Genomic DNA, 17,495 nt, shown 5'->3' on the forward strand with positions numbered 1-17,495 from the left:
GATCTAACTTTTTTGTAGATGGTCATCCTTAGTGGCCTAGAGGGAAATTTGGCTGTTTATGCAGTTGTCACCTTGTCATGAGGTAACAGGTTTTGTTACTGTATAGCCGATGAACCATGTTCAGTGCAATTGTTCAGTCACCACTTTGGTTCCACCTGGGCACAGAGAGGCCTTTATTTTATGGATTGGTTGTTCTGGTTTTGGTTGTTTTATTTTTTTACTTTTGTTGGTCTGATTGGCTGGGGCATGACTTGAACACCCCTGAATTTCATCATGGCATCGCATTTAAACAAGGTGTGGTGGTTAAACAGGGGGCTGCTAAGCCCCTTCTTAGGAATTTACCAGATGCTCTCTAGTTTTGTGTTTTCTTGTTTTCCTGACATTTTTATTCTGTTAATACTCTTCACTCATTGGATCGCAAACATTATTGATTCTTGTTACTTGTTTTTCTGTTGGTTATGGCTGTAATAAATTATTTTTTGAGCTAATTCATTGTCATCTCCTTTTATTGTCTATAAGAAGATAAAATGATGAGGATGGTTATCTTAATTAACAAGAAGTTTCTTCTGGTTTAGCAGTGACAAAATACATGAAGTACTTCATTATTTATCAGAGTCCGTTTGAGGCAGTCTGTAATTTCTACTTGTTGCATATTTGAGCCATGTGTGACATCAAGATTTTTGTTCTGGCACTAAGATAGTGAAATGAACTTCCCCTGAGCCTCTGTATTCCTGATATTAACTTAAACTAGTGCTTATTTTTTCCTGTTTGTAATATGTATTTAAAATGTTCTATGTTTCCGCCCTATGTTTTAGACTGATGCTTTCCTTAGTCTGTGATCCTATTGAACCAGTTTTGAAGAATTCAGTGATTTAAAGCGTCTGCAAAATGCCATAAATGTAAACTTGATTTGTGAAGCAAAAATCACAATTGTTACATGTACAGTAAAAAAGACAGGCAGTACTTTTGTAAGTAGAAGAAACAATGCAGCATATGAGTTGGCTAAACAAGCAGCACTGGGGCATTCAAACATATTTGTACTTGTGTGAACCTGTTAGAATTATCTGGTTCACTTGGTGAAGAAGCCTGATAAGTTCTGCTGATAAGGTGAAAGGGGTGCACTCTCCTCAGGGACACCATGACATGCAGTAACTATATACTGATTCACTATGATGATTTAGCTTTTGGTGTTCACTATTAAAATTGGACATGCACATCGAACACCTGTTTCTGATCTTATAGAGCCCTCGGTGTTAGCGAACATCTCACTGTCAATAAGGGAAAGAGTCATGGCCCATCCTATCAATGGGCTGCTACAGCTGACTGCTGCTGTTCGTTAAGGACATGACATGGCCAAACCAGAGCCTGGCTCCAATCTAAATGCTTGGTTTTAAAGCAGACAACATGCCCTTGTTAAACCAACAAGTTCAGCCACTTGAGCTGAAAGAAAAAGAATTCAGTCAGCTTTAGGTACAACATTAGGCAAGGAAAACACTGAGAATCTGCATACAGTGGAATTATCAATGGGTTTAGAACATGGGCCCTCTATGAATATGTGGATACTATCCTCCAATTTGTGGATAGAAGTTATAACAGTCAAATGATCAGATAACGAGTTAATATATACAGTATATGGTCAAAAGTTTGTGCACCTCTGATCAAACTAATATTCTTCTCCCAAGCTAGTTCCACAAAAATAGAAGCACACAATTATAGAGAATGTATTTTTATGCTGTAACATTACAACTTTCTTTTAGTAGAATAGTAGATGTAGTATCTTTGTGGTTAAAATATTAGACTACTGGTCAGATGGATGTGAGTTTAAATTCTTGGGCCCTTGAGCAAGGCCTCAACTGCTCACTTGTGTAAATTATATAAATGTAATGACTCAACCTTGTCAACATCCAGCATTACATTTACATTTACAACATCCAGCATCACTGTCTGACCTCCCTAATGCTCTTGTAGCTGAGAGCCACACTCTAAAATCTAGCACAGAGCCTTCACAGAACACTGGAGGTTATTATAACGGCAAATGAAGACTAAATCCGAAACATGTTCAGCAAGCTGAATTCAGTGTTCTGATCTGGTGTCCACATACGTTTGGTCATATAAGTTTGCAACTGTCCTAGCCACACAGTGCACAGTTGCACTTTATGTATCTAGGACAACTTACTAAGTCCTTAGCTCTGTCTTTGTTTAATGTAACACCATGATCCTGGAGAAACGTTGTCTCATTTCACTGTGTACTGTAACAGCTATATATGGTTGAAATGACAATAAACATTTCTTGACTTGTCTGATTCCCAAAGTAATAAACTATAAAAAAAAATGAATATCTTAAATTTTCAGTAAATGGAAAGTGCTTCTAAGGAAGAGGGAAGTGTTTATCTTCTTCACATGGAGGCAAGACAGCATAGGCTTTTTACTTACCAAGTATTAAGAGTTGTGGAAGTTCATCAGTAATAACGTATGATCAAGGTTTGGTACTTCCCATAAGACTTTCTACTTTCTAACACATTCTATTGGGAAATGAATGGAGAAAAAAACAGACAAACATGAGGTAGAGTCATCATTGTGGCTACATTATGGCATTTGGCAGACACTCTTATTTAGAGATATTTGTGTTTTATTTCATTTTTATGCAGCTGAGTAGTTGAGGATTGGGGGCCTTGCTTGGGGGCCTGCTGGTGCCAGATTGGTAGTCTTGTGGTCTGTGCTTACAATAATCTATCACCTTAGCCATTAATCTACCACCTCCTGTACAGCAATGCTACATCAATGTATCTCATTAAACATAAAAAGTAAAAACATCAAATAATGAGAGCAATGAATACATCTTTACAATTGATTTTGCACATTATACATGAATGGGTTTCTTTTTTTCTCCCCAAACTATGCTTTTATTTGTAAAAGGGCAAATTTTACAATTTCAATTAGTACATCTTAGATTAAAATAATTCCATTTCATTTAGTTTGATTCAAACAATTCTAAACTCATCTTCTCCTAAAGAATTTATTATTGTTTTACTACTAATTGTTGTTAGCATGCTGTATAACATGCTGAATAACAACATGCTGTATAACATGCTGTCTAACATGCTGTAGGCCTATAACATGCTGTATAACATGCTGTATAACATGCTGTAGGCCTATAACATGCTGTATAACATGTTGTATAACATGCTGAATAACAACATGCTGTATAACATGCTGTATAACATGCTGTATAACATGCTGAATAACAACATGCTGTATAACATGCTGTATACAGGGCTATCAAGTGTCACACATTGAGCGTGACAGTCACTCATTTCAGTCTTTTGTCACGTTCTCCTGCCACACATTGTATTTCTCACACAGAAAAACTTAGTATTTATCATATATTTAATATTCCACAGCACCCAAAATGTATCAGTCTGCACTGCTCTCTCTATGATTCCGGGCAGGAATCAAGCGTGTCTCCCCTGGAGCTCTTATTCGAGCCTGCCACTTTTCAGCCAATTAAAAAAAGAGGCTACACAATAGCCAATCAGAAAATAGCACTATTGTAATGCAACAACCAATGAAAAAAAAAAGCATATCCTGGAATTGTTCAGCATCATCCTTGTTCACCCACAGAGAAAACTACTGGAGCTGCGAGCATCACTTTGAGTACAGAGTAAGTCATGATCTCCTGTTTTAATGTTACAACAAATTCACAACTTGTTTGACACAAACAATGACATTGTGACTGCTGTTAGAGACGTTTCCCAGATCATCAGCATCAGTTTTTCATGAGTGTCTGTAACTTAGCCAACAGTTTTACAGTCTGTTCACTGACAACACCTGCTCAGAACAAGTAGTCTAGGCCAGTGGTTCTCAAACTGGGGGCCCTGAGATGGTGCCAGGGGGCCCCGGTTCACTGACAACACCTGCTCAGAACAAGTAGTCTAGGCCAGTGGTTCTCAAACTGGGGGCCCTGAGATGGTGCCAGGGGGCCCCGGTTCACTGACAACACCTGCTCAGAACAAGTAGTCTAGGCCAGTGGTTCTCAAACTGGGGGCCCTTAGATGGTGCTAGGGGGGCCCGGCTTTATGACAATTCATTCATTCATTCATTCATTCATTCATCTTCTACCGCTTATCCGAACTACATCGGGTCACGGGGAGCCTGTGCCTATCTCAGGCGTCATCGGGCATCAAGGCAGGATACACCCTGGACGGAGTGCCAACCCATCGCAGGGCACACACACACTCTCATTCACTTACGCAATCACACACTACGGACAAATTTTCCAGAGATGCCAATCAACGGGGAGAACATGCAAACTCCACACACACAAGGCGGAAGCGGGAATCGAACCCCCAACCCTGGAGGTGTGAGGCGAACGTGCTAACCACTAAGCCACCGTGCCCCCATGACAATTTATAAAATAATGAATTGATCATAAATTTGGTGTAATTAAATCCCAGAAAAATAAGGCTACTCACCACCAGCACTACATTGTATAATTTAATATGTTTTCTTTAATTCAAATATTAAGTTTTGGAAAGTTTTTATTTATTTATTTATTTATTTATTTATTTATTTATTTATTGGGGGGGGGGGGGTTTTTTTTTTTTTACCTTACTTAAGTAGAAATTTTGAGTATCTATACTTTAATGGAGTAATTATTTTTTAGTTTTTTTACTTCTACTCCTTACATTTTCACGCAATTATCTGTACTTTCTACTCCTTACATTTTAAAAATAGCCTTGTTAGTCCTATTTCATTTCGGCTTATTTTCATTCAAAAAACATATCAAGATAAATGGCTCCATCTGGATAGAGTGAATTTGATTGTGGATGGATGAGAAGTATAAACATATACCATTCCGACACCCTATTGGATTGTACGCGATCCATCGCACCTGCACATGACACAAATCATGTCACACTTCAGTTACCGCAACGCTGGACATACCAGACGTAGCCAAGTACGAAGGTGTCCGTGGCAGAGGCTCAAAACTCAAACGAAATGTTTTAACAACCAAGCACCAGCACCAGCGAGGAAGTTGGTAGCCAGGAAGACCAACCAACCCCAACCCTTATACATCCCTGGCCGGACCTGGAAGAAGTTTTTGAAATGTTTGAATGGAAAAATAAGTCATTGCGCATGAGCTGTAAGCTATGCACACCCAAATGGCTTTCAAAAACTCGCTGTCTAATTTGAAAAAGCATATTGAGGTAAGCTGAATTTTTTTTATCATCAGTCAATTATTAACAAATTTGAAATTCGACTTTAGCCAAATGTTATCTGAGCTTAAATTATTGCTATATTTGTAAGTTAATTGTGTAAAGCTATAGTTTTTTTTATTATCATTCGATTATTGACAGTATGGTAGTGACCTAGTAACATACTAATAATGATAAATTTGCAATGTTTGCTATGGCAAACTTGGGTACATGCCAATGGTTTGCTTGCTACCAGTAGGCTATGATTCAACATTGCAAACTAGTTTGGTGGCTCTGTGTGAGATTAGAAATTCAACTTTAACCAAATGTTATTTGAGCTTATATTGTTACTATATGCAATATTTGTAAGTTAATTGTGCAAAGCTATAATCTACAGCTGGTTGATAAGTTATGTACTAAGGATAGTCATGATCCTGTCTGTGTATGAGAGTGCATGCGCCTGTATGGGGCCCTATGGGTCCTTTTAAAGAGGTAATAGGTCCAACTATTTGCCAAATGCTGTTTAAAATGATTTTACTGCTAATTTTTAGTCACACCAGCAGCTGCTTGTGGTCCTAAAACAGCTTTAAAGGGATAGTTCACGCAAAAAGAAAAATTCTGTCATCATTTTCTCATCCTCATGTTGTTTTAAATCTTTTGAATCTTTTAAATCTTTCTGTTTTAAATATTTTGATAAATGATGGTAAGCAAGCAGCTGGTTACAATCAGCTGCATGCTTACCATCATTTATCAAAATATCTTCTTTTGTGTTCATCAGAATAAAGAAATTCACACACACACACACACACACACACACACACACACACGCACACACACGCACACACACTATCCAATACACAATTACAATACTGTCATATGGTCTAAATTGTCCTGATTTTTGTTTTAATCCACAGGCCTTGATTGCATAGGAAACCACTTGGACTGTCAGGCCAAGAATCATCAGTGAGGGCTCCCAATCCTCTGAGGAGGAGGACTTCTTTTCCTTTTTGAAGAAGACCAGCCCTCTTGAAACGACCAGGCAGTTGGATGCGTACTGTATATATATATATATATATATATATATATAGAAATGGCATAAAAATAAACTTAATAATGGCGGTGTGTTTTTCATCACCGCTATGTTTACAGTCTCCACTCGCTACACTATGAAGTCGCCAGTGGCTGTTCCCAGTACAGGTTGCCATAGTAATCACGTTCATCACTTTTTTATTTATTTATTTCTTTTTTATTAATGCCATAAACCAACAATACAATGAGATATATTCTTTAAAGTGCAAATACACAGCAACTAAAATAAAAGAAATAACAACAATGCCAGAGGAAAAGAACAAAATTATAACAAACAAAAGAAAAGGGTGCTAGCTTGTACATCATATCTGCTTACAATATTATAATCTCAAATTGCCTTTTTGTTTCTACAATTACACAAAACAGAACAATAAAGCTTGAAATCGTTTTTAAAGCAGTCAGACCATTTCATTTTATGAATGTGAAATTTTCCCATTAATATTAACAATTGTATGAATCGAGCCCACTCAACTGCAATTCAATGTTCATTTTTCTTCTTAATTAAATTCTCCACCACAATCCAGAATATTTTTGTATGCATGCAATGGAAAAACAAATAGTTTCCTTTTCACCTTTACAGAAATTACAGGAGTAATCAATATCTAATTTAAAACGTACCAGCACGTTTTACTGGGTATATTCTATGCATTATTTTATAAGAGACTTCTTTTAGTTTATTATTAACATAGAATTTATCCACTGTTACCACTGTGTACAGTATAACACGCTGTATAACACGCTGTATAACAATAGTGACGCGAGAGACCGAGTCCTGAATCTCGCGAGAGAAAGTGAGATTAAAGATGGCGGCGCCCTGTTGTTTCTTTCCTTTATTTTCGAAACTTTGCTGATTACAAAATCTAACAAAACTCCTTCAGTCGTATTTCTTGAAACCAAAGGAAGCTGAGAAATTTCCGGACAGTCGCTTTGCGGATTATATAATGTCGGACAAATGCAAATCCGAAGACTGCACTAGATCTAAGACACGAGAAGACGCCTCCTGTACAGACACGAGGAATGTAAACAGAAGCCAGGTAGATTTGTTCCAATCCAAACTAAAAATCCCATTGAAACTTACTTCAGTGAACATACAGAGAAGGGCTGAGCAATTAGGTGGCGATAATAGTTCATCTGTAGCTGTGAGTGTGTGTTGTGTTTATATAAGACATGCAAATAAGGCTTTCATGGTGCTTCTGTTTATTGTCTTTTGTGTATTGTCTTTTGTCCTGCACTGTCTTTTATCCTGCACTGTCTTGTCTGTCTTGTCCTGCACTGTCTTGTCTGTCTTGTCCTGCACTGTCTTTTGTCCTGCCCTTGTATTTTGTCCTGCACGGTCTTGTCTGTCTTGTCCTGCACGGTCTTGTCTGTCTTGTCCTGCACTGTCTTTTGTCCTGCACTGTCTTTTGTCCTGCACTGTCTTGTTGTCTTTGGTCCTGCACTGTCTTTGGTCCTGCACTGTCTTTGGTCCTGCACTGTCTTTGGTCCTGCACTGTCTTGTTTGTCTTGTCCTGCACTGTCTTTTGTCCTGCACTGTCTTGTTTGTCTTGTCCTGAACTGTTAGCACCAGGTTGCACAGTTGCACTTTATGTATCAAGGACTAACTTACTACGTCCTTATAGCTCTGTCTTTATTTTATGTAACACCCTGATCCTGGAGAAAAGTTGTCTCATTTCACTGTGTACTGCAACAGCTATATATGGTTGAAATGACAATAAAAGCTTCTTGACTTGACTTCTGTGCACATGATAATAACATGTTACAAACTGTTAGATCGAACGATTAAAGAATAAAAAAGTTCTAAAAGAAGAAATGCTTCATTTGTTCTTCTTTAATAACTATTTTTCCCTGTCATAGTTGTGCAGATCCTTTTTGTACTCTTTGGGGATTGTTTTATTAGCAGCTAATAAGATAATTTATATTTCTAATTTTATTAGGATGTACAGGATTCTGAGGAAGCATTCGAGACACCTGAAAAGGCTACATGTGTAATCAGGATTTCATACTAAATAAAGTGTTATTTCTGTCTCTCGTTCCACCGCAGAGTGAAACGTCATCGTCCACCATCGCCGCTGAAAACCGTCACGGTGACACTCACGATGTAGAACTGAGCAAGGAGAGAATTCACAGCTGCTCGCTGTGTGGAAAGAGTTTTACTAGAAAGGGTCATCTTAAACAACACCACCTAATCCACACAGGAGAAAAGCCACATCGGTGCTCAGAGTGCGGGAAGACATTTTCACAGCAAAGCAATCTAAAAAACCACCAGCGCGTTCACACCCAAGAGAAGCCGTACGGATGCACAGAGTGCGGGAAGAGTTTTACGCTGCAAAGTACCTTTAAAAACCATCAGCGCATTCACACAGGAGAGAAACCGTATCACTGCTCGGAGTGCGGGAAGAGTTTTACGCTGCAAAGTACATTTATCAACCACCAGCGCATTCACTCCGGAGAGAAACCGTATTACTGCTCACAGTGTGGGAAGAGTTTCACACGACACAGCACTTTCAAATACCACCAGCGAGTCCACACGGGAGAGAAGCCGTATCGATGTGCACAGTGCGGGAAGAGTTTTACGCTACAAAGCAGCTTAAAAAACCACCAGCACGTTCATAGTGGCAAGCTGCATCAATGTTCGCAGTGTGGAAAGAGTTTTTCACTATACAGCACTTTAAAAACCCACCAACTGATCCATACAGGAAAGAAGGCACATCGTTGCTCGCGGTGTGGAATGACTTTTAAAGAATTAAATCATTTAAAATCGCACCGACATATTCACACAGGAGAGAAGCCATACCACTGCTCGCAGTGTTTGAAGACTTTTAGAAAATTAAGTCATTTAAAAGCGCACCAGCACGTTCACACGGGCAAGAAGCCACATTGCTGCTCAGAGTGTGGAAAGAGTTTTATAGAATACAGATCTTTTAAAAGCCACCAGCGCGCTCACGAGGAACAGAAGTGCTATCACTGCTCGCTGTGTGGGACGAGCTTCACGCACCACGCTGGAGCTAAACCTCAGTACTGCTCAGAGTGTGTGAAACGGTTTTGTGTTGGTGTAATTAAAAAATAATCGTCTCTATCTATACAGAAGATGTACACTCAGTGCGTTACTCCTTTCTGTTCTATTCTGTATATCGTCGCTGTCAGGCGGAATCCTCGTATCTCAAAAACCGTTATTTTTCAGGAAATGAAAAAACGCCGTATCTTATCTGCAGTGCACAGGGTTCAGTCCGCGTTGCAGTGGATTGTCTTGCGCTAAATTCCTGTCCTCAGACGAGCACCAGAACTAGCGGGGGTCAAGATTTTTTTTTCTTTGAGCCCAGTGTTTTGAAGACATTTACCTCAGAAGACGTTTTGATTCGTTGCGACTCTTCTTGAGGAGAAATATGCCGTGAAGCTCTCCCACGGAGTGAGGAAGAGGTGGACAGTTGAAGTGTCCAATGGAGTTATGAGATTTGTGTTCAAGCTATTTTCAAGACTTTAGATTGGTTAATAACTTGTAAAAATAACAGACCCACGTGGGGACTGACCAATAGCATCGATATGTGAAAAAATATGAAATTGACAAAATTTGGACATACGAGGTTTCCGCCCGACAGCGACGATATATTTTAACTATTTATGAGTCAAATTCTAGGTGTAAACCACATGATGGGAAAGTTTTTTAACTGTAGGCGCAGTAGGAGAACCTGGGCATGGGTAGAAGAGGCAAAGAATCCAAGAATCACAATAGGCAGAGAATCAAAGAATAACAAGAGGCAAAGAATCACAAAAAAGTCTCAAAGCCAAGCAGAAACCGATGTCATCTGATCATATACTCTACTGTAAAAACTGTACTTTGGATTCAAGAACACACTCATAAAAGAAAATAAATATACACTACAAACAAAAATAGGAAAGCCTCAGTTTTGTAGAACAAAAGACAAAACAAAACTTGGAAAACTGTGTCTTAAAACTAAAAAATTAGTGGTCATTTTATATACAAAAATCTTTGGGAACTTCTTGAAAGCAAAAATAAAAATCGTTGCCATGTAGTGTGTGCAATATCAGTTACTCACCATTATTGTCTTGTTTGTAGAAGTGTTGTATAAAAAGCAATATCAGACAGGCAGTCATGTTGCATTCTTGCTCATATTATATTGCTTTAGTTCATACAAAATCATGATACTAAACTAAATTTCCAAACCAGCAGTGAAATTTCCAGTCCCAGCAGCACTAAGTGTGATGCCGTCTGTAGTTCATTACTGATTTGTGTTTGTTGTTGTTGTTTTAATGTTGTCACAATGACAAACATGTCTCCTAATATAATTTATTAGTAGTAGTAGTAGTAGATGTAGTATTGAGACAAGCTACTTACTTGAAAGGTACTACTCATAATTTTACATATCAAAGCTGTGTACATATATAATGCTTAATTACAATTATATATAGACACCATTTTTCCAAATATATCAATTACTATTAACTGTACTGAAATTTTGCATAAAAAACGTTGAACTGGTTACGTGAAAGTGAAACAGGTGGCATTGCATTTTGCGTCCTTACGCATCTACTCAGTAAAACCAGGAAAACGTTCAGCTGCTTTCAGCTTACTGTAATATACAGTAGTATTTAACAGCAATAACATTGTTACTTATGCATATCATAATGTTAACAGCAGGATTATGATAACCTTATCAAGACTTATACAACCTTCAGTATAAAAAAAAACCTCTTCAACATGTCTAGGTTTCTTTGGTACATTTAGAAGTCCAGCAAACAGAAAGTCATATAGATTTATGCATGTTACAGACTACAGTCTTACATGCAAATTATGTAATTACATTCTTTTATTCAATTAGGCTAAGCATAGTATCCCTAAATTTAGTTTATATTGGAACTTTTGCTAAATAAAAAAAAATGTGTGTAACACCACCAACAACAACAATCTTCATCATCACCATCATCATCTTTTCCTTCTTCAACGTCGTCTTCTTCTTCAATTCAACTCAATTCAAGTTTATTTGTATGGCACTTTTAACAATTGACATTGTCTCAAAGCAGCTTTACAGAACATAAACATAGAACAAAAGGTTAATATAAGGATTAATATAATACAAAATTCAAGATGAATATTAGATATATTTAAATGTGTATGTATTTATCCCCAATGAGCAAGTCTGAGGTGACTCAGGTGACTGTGGGGAGGAAAAACTCCCTTAGACGGTAACAGAAGAAACCTTGAGAGGAACCAGACTCAAAGGGGAACCTCACCCTCATATGGGTGACACTGAAGGGTGTGATTATAAATATACAGTCTGATAAATGTTGTATTGATGAGGAGGTTGTTGTCCTCAAAAGCCACATGGAGTTGCATCTCCTCGTAGTATAGCAGAGTCTAACTGGAGCTTCTTCTTCTTCTTCTTCTAGGGATAGGGATATAAATATACAGTATATATGTGTGACATGACATACAGCTAAGTACTTTGACCCATACTCAGAATTTGTTCTCTGCATTTAACCCATCCAAAGTGCACACACACAGCAGTGAACACACACACACACCATGAACACACACACGGAGCATTGGGCAGCCATTTATACTGTGGCGCCCAGGGAGCAGTTGGGGGGGTTCGGTGCCTTGCTCAAGGGTACCTCAGTCGTGGTTAGGACCTTAGGGTTAGGAGTCAAACTCTCTAACCATTTGGCCACGACTTCCCTATATATATATATATATATATATATATATATATATATATATATATATATATATATATATATATATACACGTATATATATACATATATATATACGTGTATATATATATATATACATATATATATATATATATATATATATATATATATATATATATATATATAAACTTTAATTGTATATATTCACTTATTTATTTATTTCATCACCATCATCATCATTATTATTATTATTGTTTTTTTTTAACTATTATTCTTAATAATCTTCTTCTTCTTCTTCTTCTTCTTCTTCTTCTTCTTATTATTATTATTATTATTATTATTATTCCACAATATTAATATTCAGCATTATTAAGATAATTAAAATATACTAATAATTAATAACTATAATAATAATAATAATAATAATAATAATAATAATAATAATAATAATAATAATAATAATGATTATTTCTCGTCCACGTCACAGTGTTTTCTCCGAGTCTGAATTCTCGCGAGAGAAAGTGAGATTCAATATGGCGGCGCCCTGCTGGTGAAACTCTTTCCTGCTTCTTAAAACTGTGCTTATTTACAACAAACAAACAAACAAACAAAAATATCGCCGAATTTCTTGTGGAGTGGAGAAACCCGGACATTATCGTGACTGTTCGTTTGCATACTATATAATCTATACTATATAATGGCGGACGATTGCAAATCCCAAGAAACAGCTAAACCCGAGAAACAGGAACAGGACGACTCTACAGACACGAGCTCAGTCCAGGTGAGAATAAAGTCTCCTTCACAATCAGGAGAAACTCCGTACATCAGCCATATTCCATACTGTCTGTAGATGTAAACATGTCAGGAGTGTTGTGTATTTCTAGTTCCTTTATCCTGGTCAATGTGATAACACACAATGTTTAATCTGTCTCTCCGTCCAACAATCTAAACAAGGTCTAATCTAATCACTACGCCTCTACAAGAGATAAACTACAACTTTTGTGTCTTGTCGTAATGTGAGAGACTCAGACAAGACATGATGGTTAAGTGGTTAAGGTGGTCAGTGGTTAAGGTGTTGGACTACTGATCGGAAGGTCATGAGTTCGTACCCCAGGACCAAGCTGCCACTGCAAGGCCCCTGAGCAAGGCCCTTAACCCTCAATTGCACAGTTGTAAGTCACTCTGGATAAGGGTGTCTGCTAAATGCCGTAAATGTAAGACCCATAAACGATTATTAACATTTAGTAACGATTAGTAATCGTAGTAATACGATTAGTAACATTAAACATTCTGTTGTTGATGATAGCACAGGAAATATGTTTATCGGTGCAAAAGCTGCCCAGTGCTATTGGCATGTAAAGCGTTCATTGATCAATCAGCGCACGTAATGGTTTAATCAGGAAACTTTGTAGAATGTGCCGGATATACACCAGTAAAGCCATAAATGATCTTAATCCTAACTTTCGTGCAGCCAAAACAGATCTGATCCATTAAGGCATGGACTCTACAAGACCTTTGATGGTGTGCTGTGGTATCTAGAAACAAGATTTAAGTCCTGTTTAATGGATCAGACTTGTTTAACCAGAACATCCCACAGACACTCAATCAGCTTAAAATCTGTGGAAACACCTTGAAAGCTTCATCGTGTTTCTTAAACCATTCCTGACCAATTTTTGTATGCGCAAAGGAGCATTATCCTGCTGAATGTAGACACTGGTACGTGTCAAAGTAACATCCATGTGAATGCCAGAACCTTAGGTTTCCAAGAAGAACATTGCATTCGAACACCTGTCAATGGTTTTAATATTCTTGCTGATCGGTTTATATATACACTGTATGTACAGTCTAGGAGTGCTGATAAAATCTGGGCTCACTAGTGGTCAGTGAAAAGACACATGGAAAGGCCAGGTGTGAATGCATGTCTTGGCTTCGATATTCAATTCAATTCAATTCAATTCAAGTAGCGCTTTTTACAATTGACATTGTCTCAAAGCAGCTTTATAGAACATAAACATAGAACAAATGTTAATATAAAGATTAATAGAATGCAAAATTCAAGATTAATATTAGATAGATTTAGTTCACAATGTGTATGTATTTATCCCTGATGAGCAAGTCTGAGGTGACTCAGGTGACTGTGGGGAGAAAAAACTCCCTTAGATGGTAAAGGAAGAAACCTTGAGAGGAACCAGACTCAAAGTGAACCTTATCCTCAAATGGGTGACACTGGATGGCGTGATTATAAAAAATGACATATGTTAATACCTTTTGTAATCGAGGCCTCATGCTGTCTAACATTGTTATTTTTTTGTTTTGTTTTGCTGCAGAGTTACTACTGCTCGCTGTGTGGAAAAGGTTTTTCTAGAAAGGGTCATCTTAAACAACACCACCTAATCCATACAGGAGAAAAACCACATCAGTGTTCAGAGTGCGGGAAGACATTTATCCAAAAAAGCAATCTTAAAAAGCACCAGCGTGTTCACACCGGAGAGAAGCCTTACGAATGCTCACAGTGCGGGAAGAGTTTTACACGACAGAGTCCTTTTAAAAACCATCAGCGCAGTCACACCGGAGAGAAGCCGTATCACTGCTCACCGTGCGGGAAGAGTTTTACGCTGCAGAGTTCGTTTAAAAGGCACCAACTCATCCACAACGGAGAGAAGCCGTATTACTGCACGCAGTGCGGGAAGAGTTTTACACGATACAGTAATTTAAAAAGCCACCACCGCGTTCACACCGGGGAGCAGCTGTTTTGTTGCTTGCAGTGCGGGAAGAGTTTTCGAGAGTTGTCTACTTTAAAAAACCACCAGCTCATTCACACAGGAGAGAGGCCACATTACTGCTCGCAGTGCGGGATGAGTTTCCGAGAGCTGAGTCATTTAAGAACGCACGAGCGCATTCACACGAGAGAGACGCCGCACTACTGCTCGCAGTGCGGGATGAGTTTCAGAGAACTGAGTCATTTAAAAACACATCAGCGCATTCACAAAGGAGACAAGCCGCATTACTGCTCGCAGTGCGGGATGAGTTTCAGGGAGCTGAGTCATTTGAAAACGCACCAGCGCATCCACACCGGCGGGAAGCCATTTTACTGCTCGCAGTGCGGGATGAGTTTCAGGGAGCTCAGTCATTTGAAAACGCACCAGCGCATCCACACTAAAGAGAAGCCGCATTACTGCTCGCAGTGCGGGATGAGTTTCAGAGAGTTGAGTCATTTGAAAACGCACCAGCGCATTCACACAGGAGAGAGGCCATATCGCTGCTCACAATGCGGAAAGAGTTTTAAACAACACGGCTCTTTTAAAGCACACCAGCGCATTCACACAGGAGAGAAGCAGTAACACTTTGGCTCAGTGTGGGATGAGTTTTAAACAACCTCAATACTGCACACGTGGTTTTTTTGCTGAATAGGAAATGACACTCTGAATGTGGATGATTAAAGAGAGCTGGCACAGTCAGAAGACTAACACCGTAAAAGTATAATAATAATTTATATGTGAACAAATTCTATCATTTAAATAGTCACTATTTTCTATGAGGCACTTGTCGATGTCACTTTTGTGGATATAAAACGTGGTATGTGGTGTATAGCGCATCACTATTTAACTGCTCACTTACAACTTGTAATAAATAACGAGTTATAGGATATAATTGAACAAATCTAATTCTGTTAGCTACAGTAGTTATTTTTGTTCATACTGCTTAGAATAACGTATGCAATAATCGCAAGTTACACAAAATGTTTCTGTAATAAAATAACGTTTGGACGCTTGCACTGTACAATAAGTTTTATTTCCTTTTTATTACTGTTACCATACCTAGCAGCAGAAACCACTCCAATCTCCATTAAAAAATATTTTCCTAGGCCAGAACTCATAATTGTGTACATTTTTTTTGATCAATTGTAATCACCTATAAAATAGTGTGGCATCTATAAGAATAAAAAATATAGTATTTATCAGTACATGTGGTATGTGGTAGCCTAGGGGTTAAGGTGTTGGACTACTGATTAGAAGGTCATGAGTTTGAATCTCAGGTCCACAAATGCTTTTCTTTAGATTGAGCTTTTTTGATGGAATATCACACCTAGTTTTATATGCCATTGTCAGACTTTCAGACATTTTGAAATTGAGGGCATAATGGCATAGGAATTACTGTATAAGGAAAGTAGGAACTAATCAGAACGTGCCATTTGCCTGCATTTGATATTCTCTAAAATGCCAAGTTCATAGCTGAATTTTTTAAAAACTTCTACAGAAACGTTTCTTCATACTCTTTGTTATAAAAGTAAATCACTCCTATTTTCATATTCAGTCATCAGATTTTTTTTCCTGAGGTTTTAAAAACCAAAAGATAATAATATAGGAACTAAGCAGAAAGTTCCACATGCCTGCATTCAGTAGTCTTAATTGGCAAGTTCACTGGTCCATTATTCAAAATTCCTACAGATGAATTTTCTCTGATTGGGCCTTTTGATACATCACTCCTATTTCCATATGCATTTGCCATATTTTTCAGAGGTAATGAAAGTAAGGAAATAACGACAAAGGAGTTAAACACAATGTGTAGTTTGAGTATTCAACTGTCTTAATTGGCAATTCACAGAGCCATTGTTTAAAAGTCCTAAACCAAATCTTTTTAATAGTGAATTTATTGTTTTTGAAAGGGGATACGAAATATCCCCTATATGAACAGGTGAAAATATGCAATATGCTCATAGATATAGTCAGTGCACACAGTGTATATTAGACATACTTACAGTTGCACTACACATTATATACAATATGTACTTATATAATATATATATATATATATATATATATATATATACACACACACACACACACACACACACACACACACACACACACAGAGATTCATTCATTCATTCATTTTCTACTGCTTATCTGAACTACCTCGGGTCACGGGGAGCCGAGGCGTCATCGGGCATCAAGGCGGGATACACCCTGGACGGAGTGCCAACCCATCGCAGGGCACACACACTCATTCACTCACGCAATCACACACTACAGACAATTTTCCAGAGATGCCAATCAACCTACCATGCATGTCTTTGGACCGGCGGAGGAAACCGGAGTACCCAGAGGAAACCCCCAAGGCACGGGGAGAACATGCAAACTCCACACACACAAGGCGGAGGCGGGAATCGAACCCCCAACCCTGGAGGTGTGAGGCGAACGTGCTAACCATGTATATATACATGTATATATATAAATAAATAAATAAATATATATATATATATATAAAACATATGATAAGGTACAACAGATTGTACGGATACAGAAGTGTCATGTATGTGCATCGTATGGTATCCAGTGGTAACAGATAGATTATTGTATTAAATGCAGTGTGTATGTATAGTCCAGTATGTATAAATGCAGAGTGTATGTATAGTCATAGATTGTAAATCCTGAATCTTTTAAGAATTTCAGAACTATGTACATGTAGTTAATAGAAATCTGTAACTAATAGAATTAGACTGTATAGATGTTTTTTCTCAATTGTTTCAATTAGTTTA

General features: G+C 37.9%; 2 protein-coding genes across 2 annotated transcripts in view; both read left to right on the forward strand.

Annotated features, from left to right (window-relative positions):
- Positions 1-10,315, forward strand: part of LOC132847676 (uncharacterized) — a 240,621-nt gene extending 230,306 nt beyond the window's left edge. Inside the window, 1 exon segment of the mRNA XM_060873178.1 lies at positions 8,480-10,315. Coding sequence (XP_060729161.1) covers positions 8,480-9,351 — 872 coding nt within the window. The 3' untranslated portion in view covers positions 9,352-10,315.
- A 2,162-nt stretch (positions 10,316-12,477) lies between these two features.
- LOC132847669 (zinc finger protein 678-like) lies at positions 12,478-15,742 on the forward strand. The gene is made up of 2 exons (XM_060873170.1): positions 12,478-12,737; positions 14,284-15,742. The coding sequence occupies exons 1-2, from the start codon at positions 12,654-12,656 to the stop codon at positions 15,295-15,297; spliced, it is 1,098 nt and encodes a 365-aa protein (XP_060729153.1). The 5' UTR covers positions 12,478-12,653; the 3' UTR covers positions 15,298-15,742.
- Positions 15,743-17,495: the final 1,753 nt, after the last annotated feature.

This window comes from Tachysurus vachellii, chromosome 6 (genome assembly GCF_030014155.1).
Source record: "Tachysurus vachellii isolate PV-2020 chromosome 6, HZAU_Pvac_v1, whole genome shotgun sequence".
Lineage (NCBI taxonomy): Eukaryota > Metazoa > Chordata > Actinopteri > Siluriformes > Bagridae > Tachysurus > Tachysurus vachellii.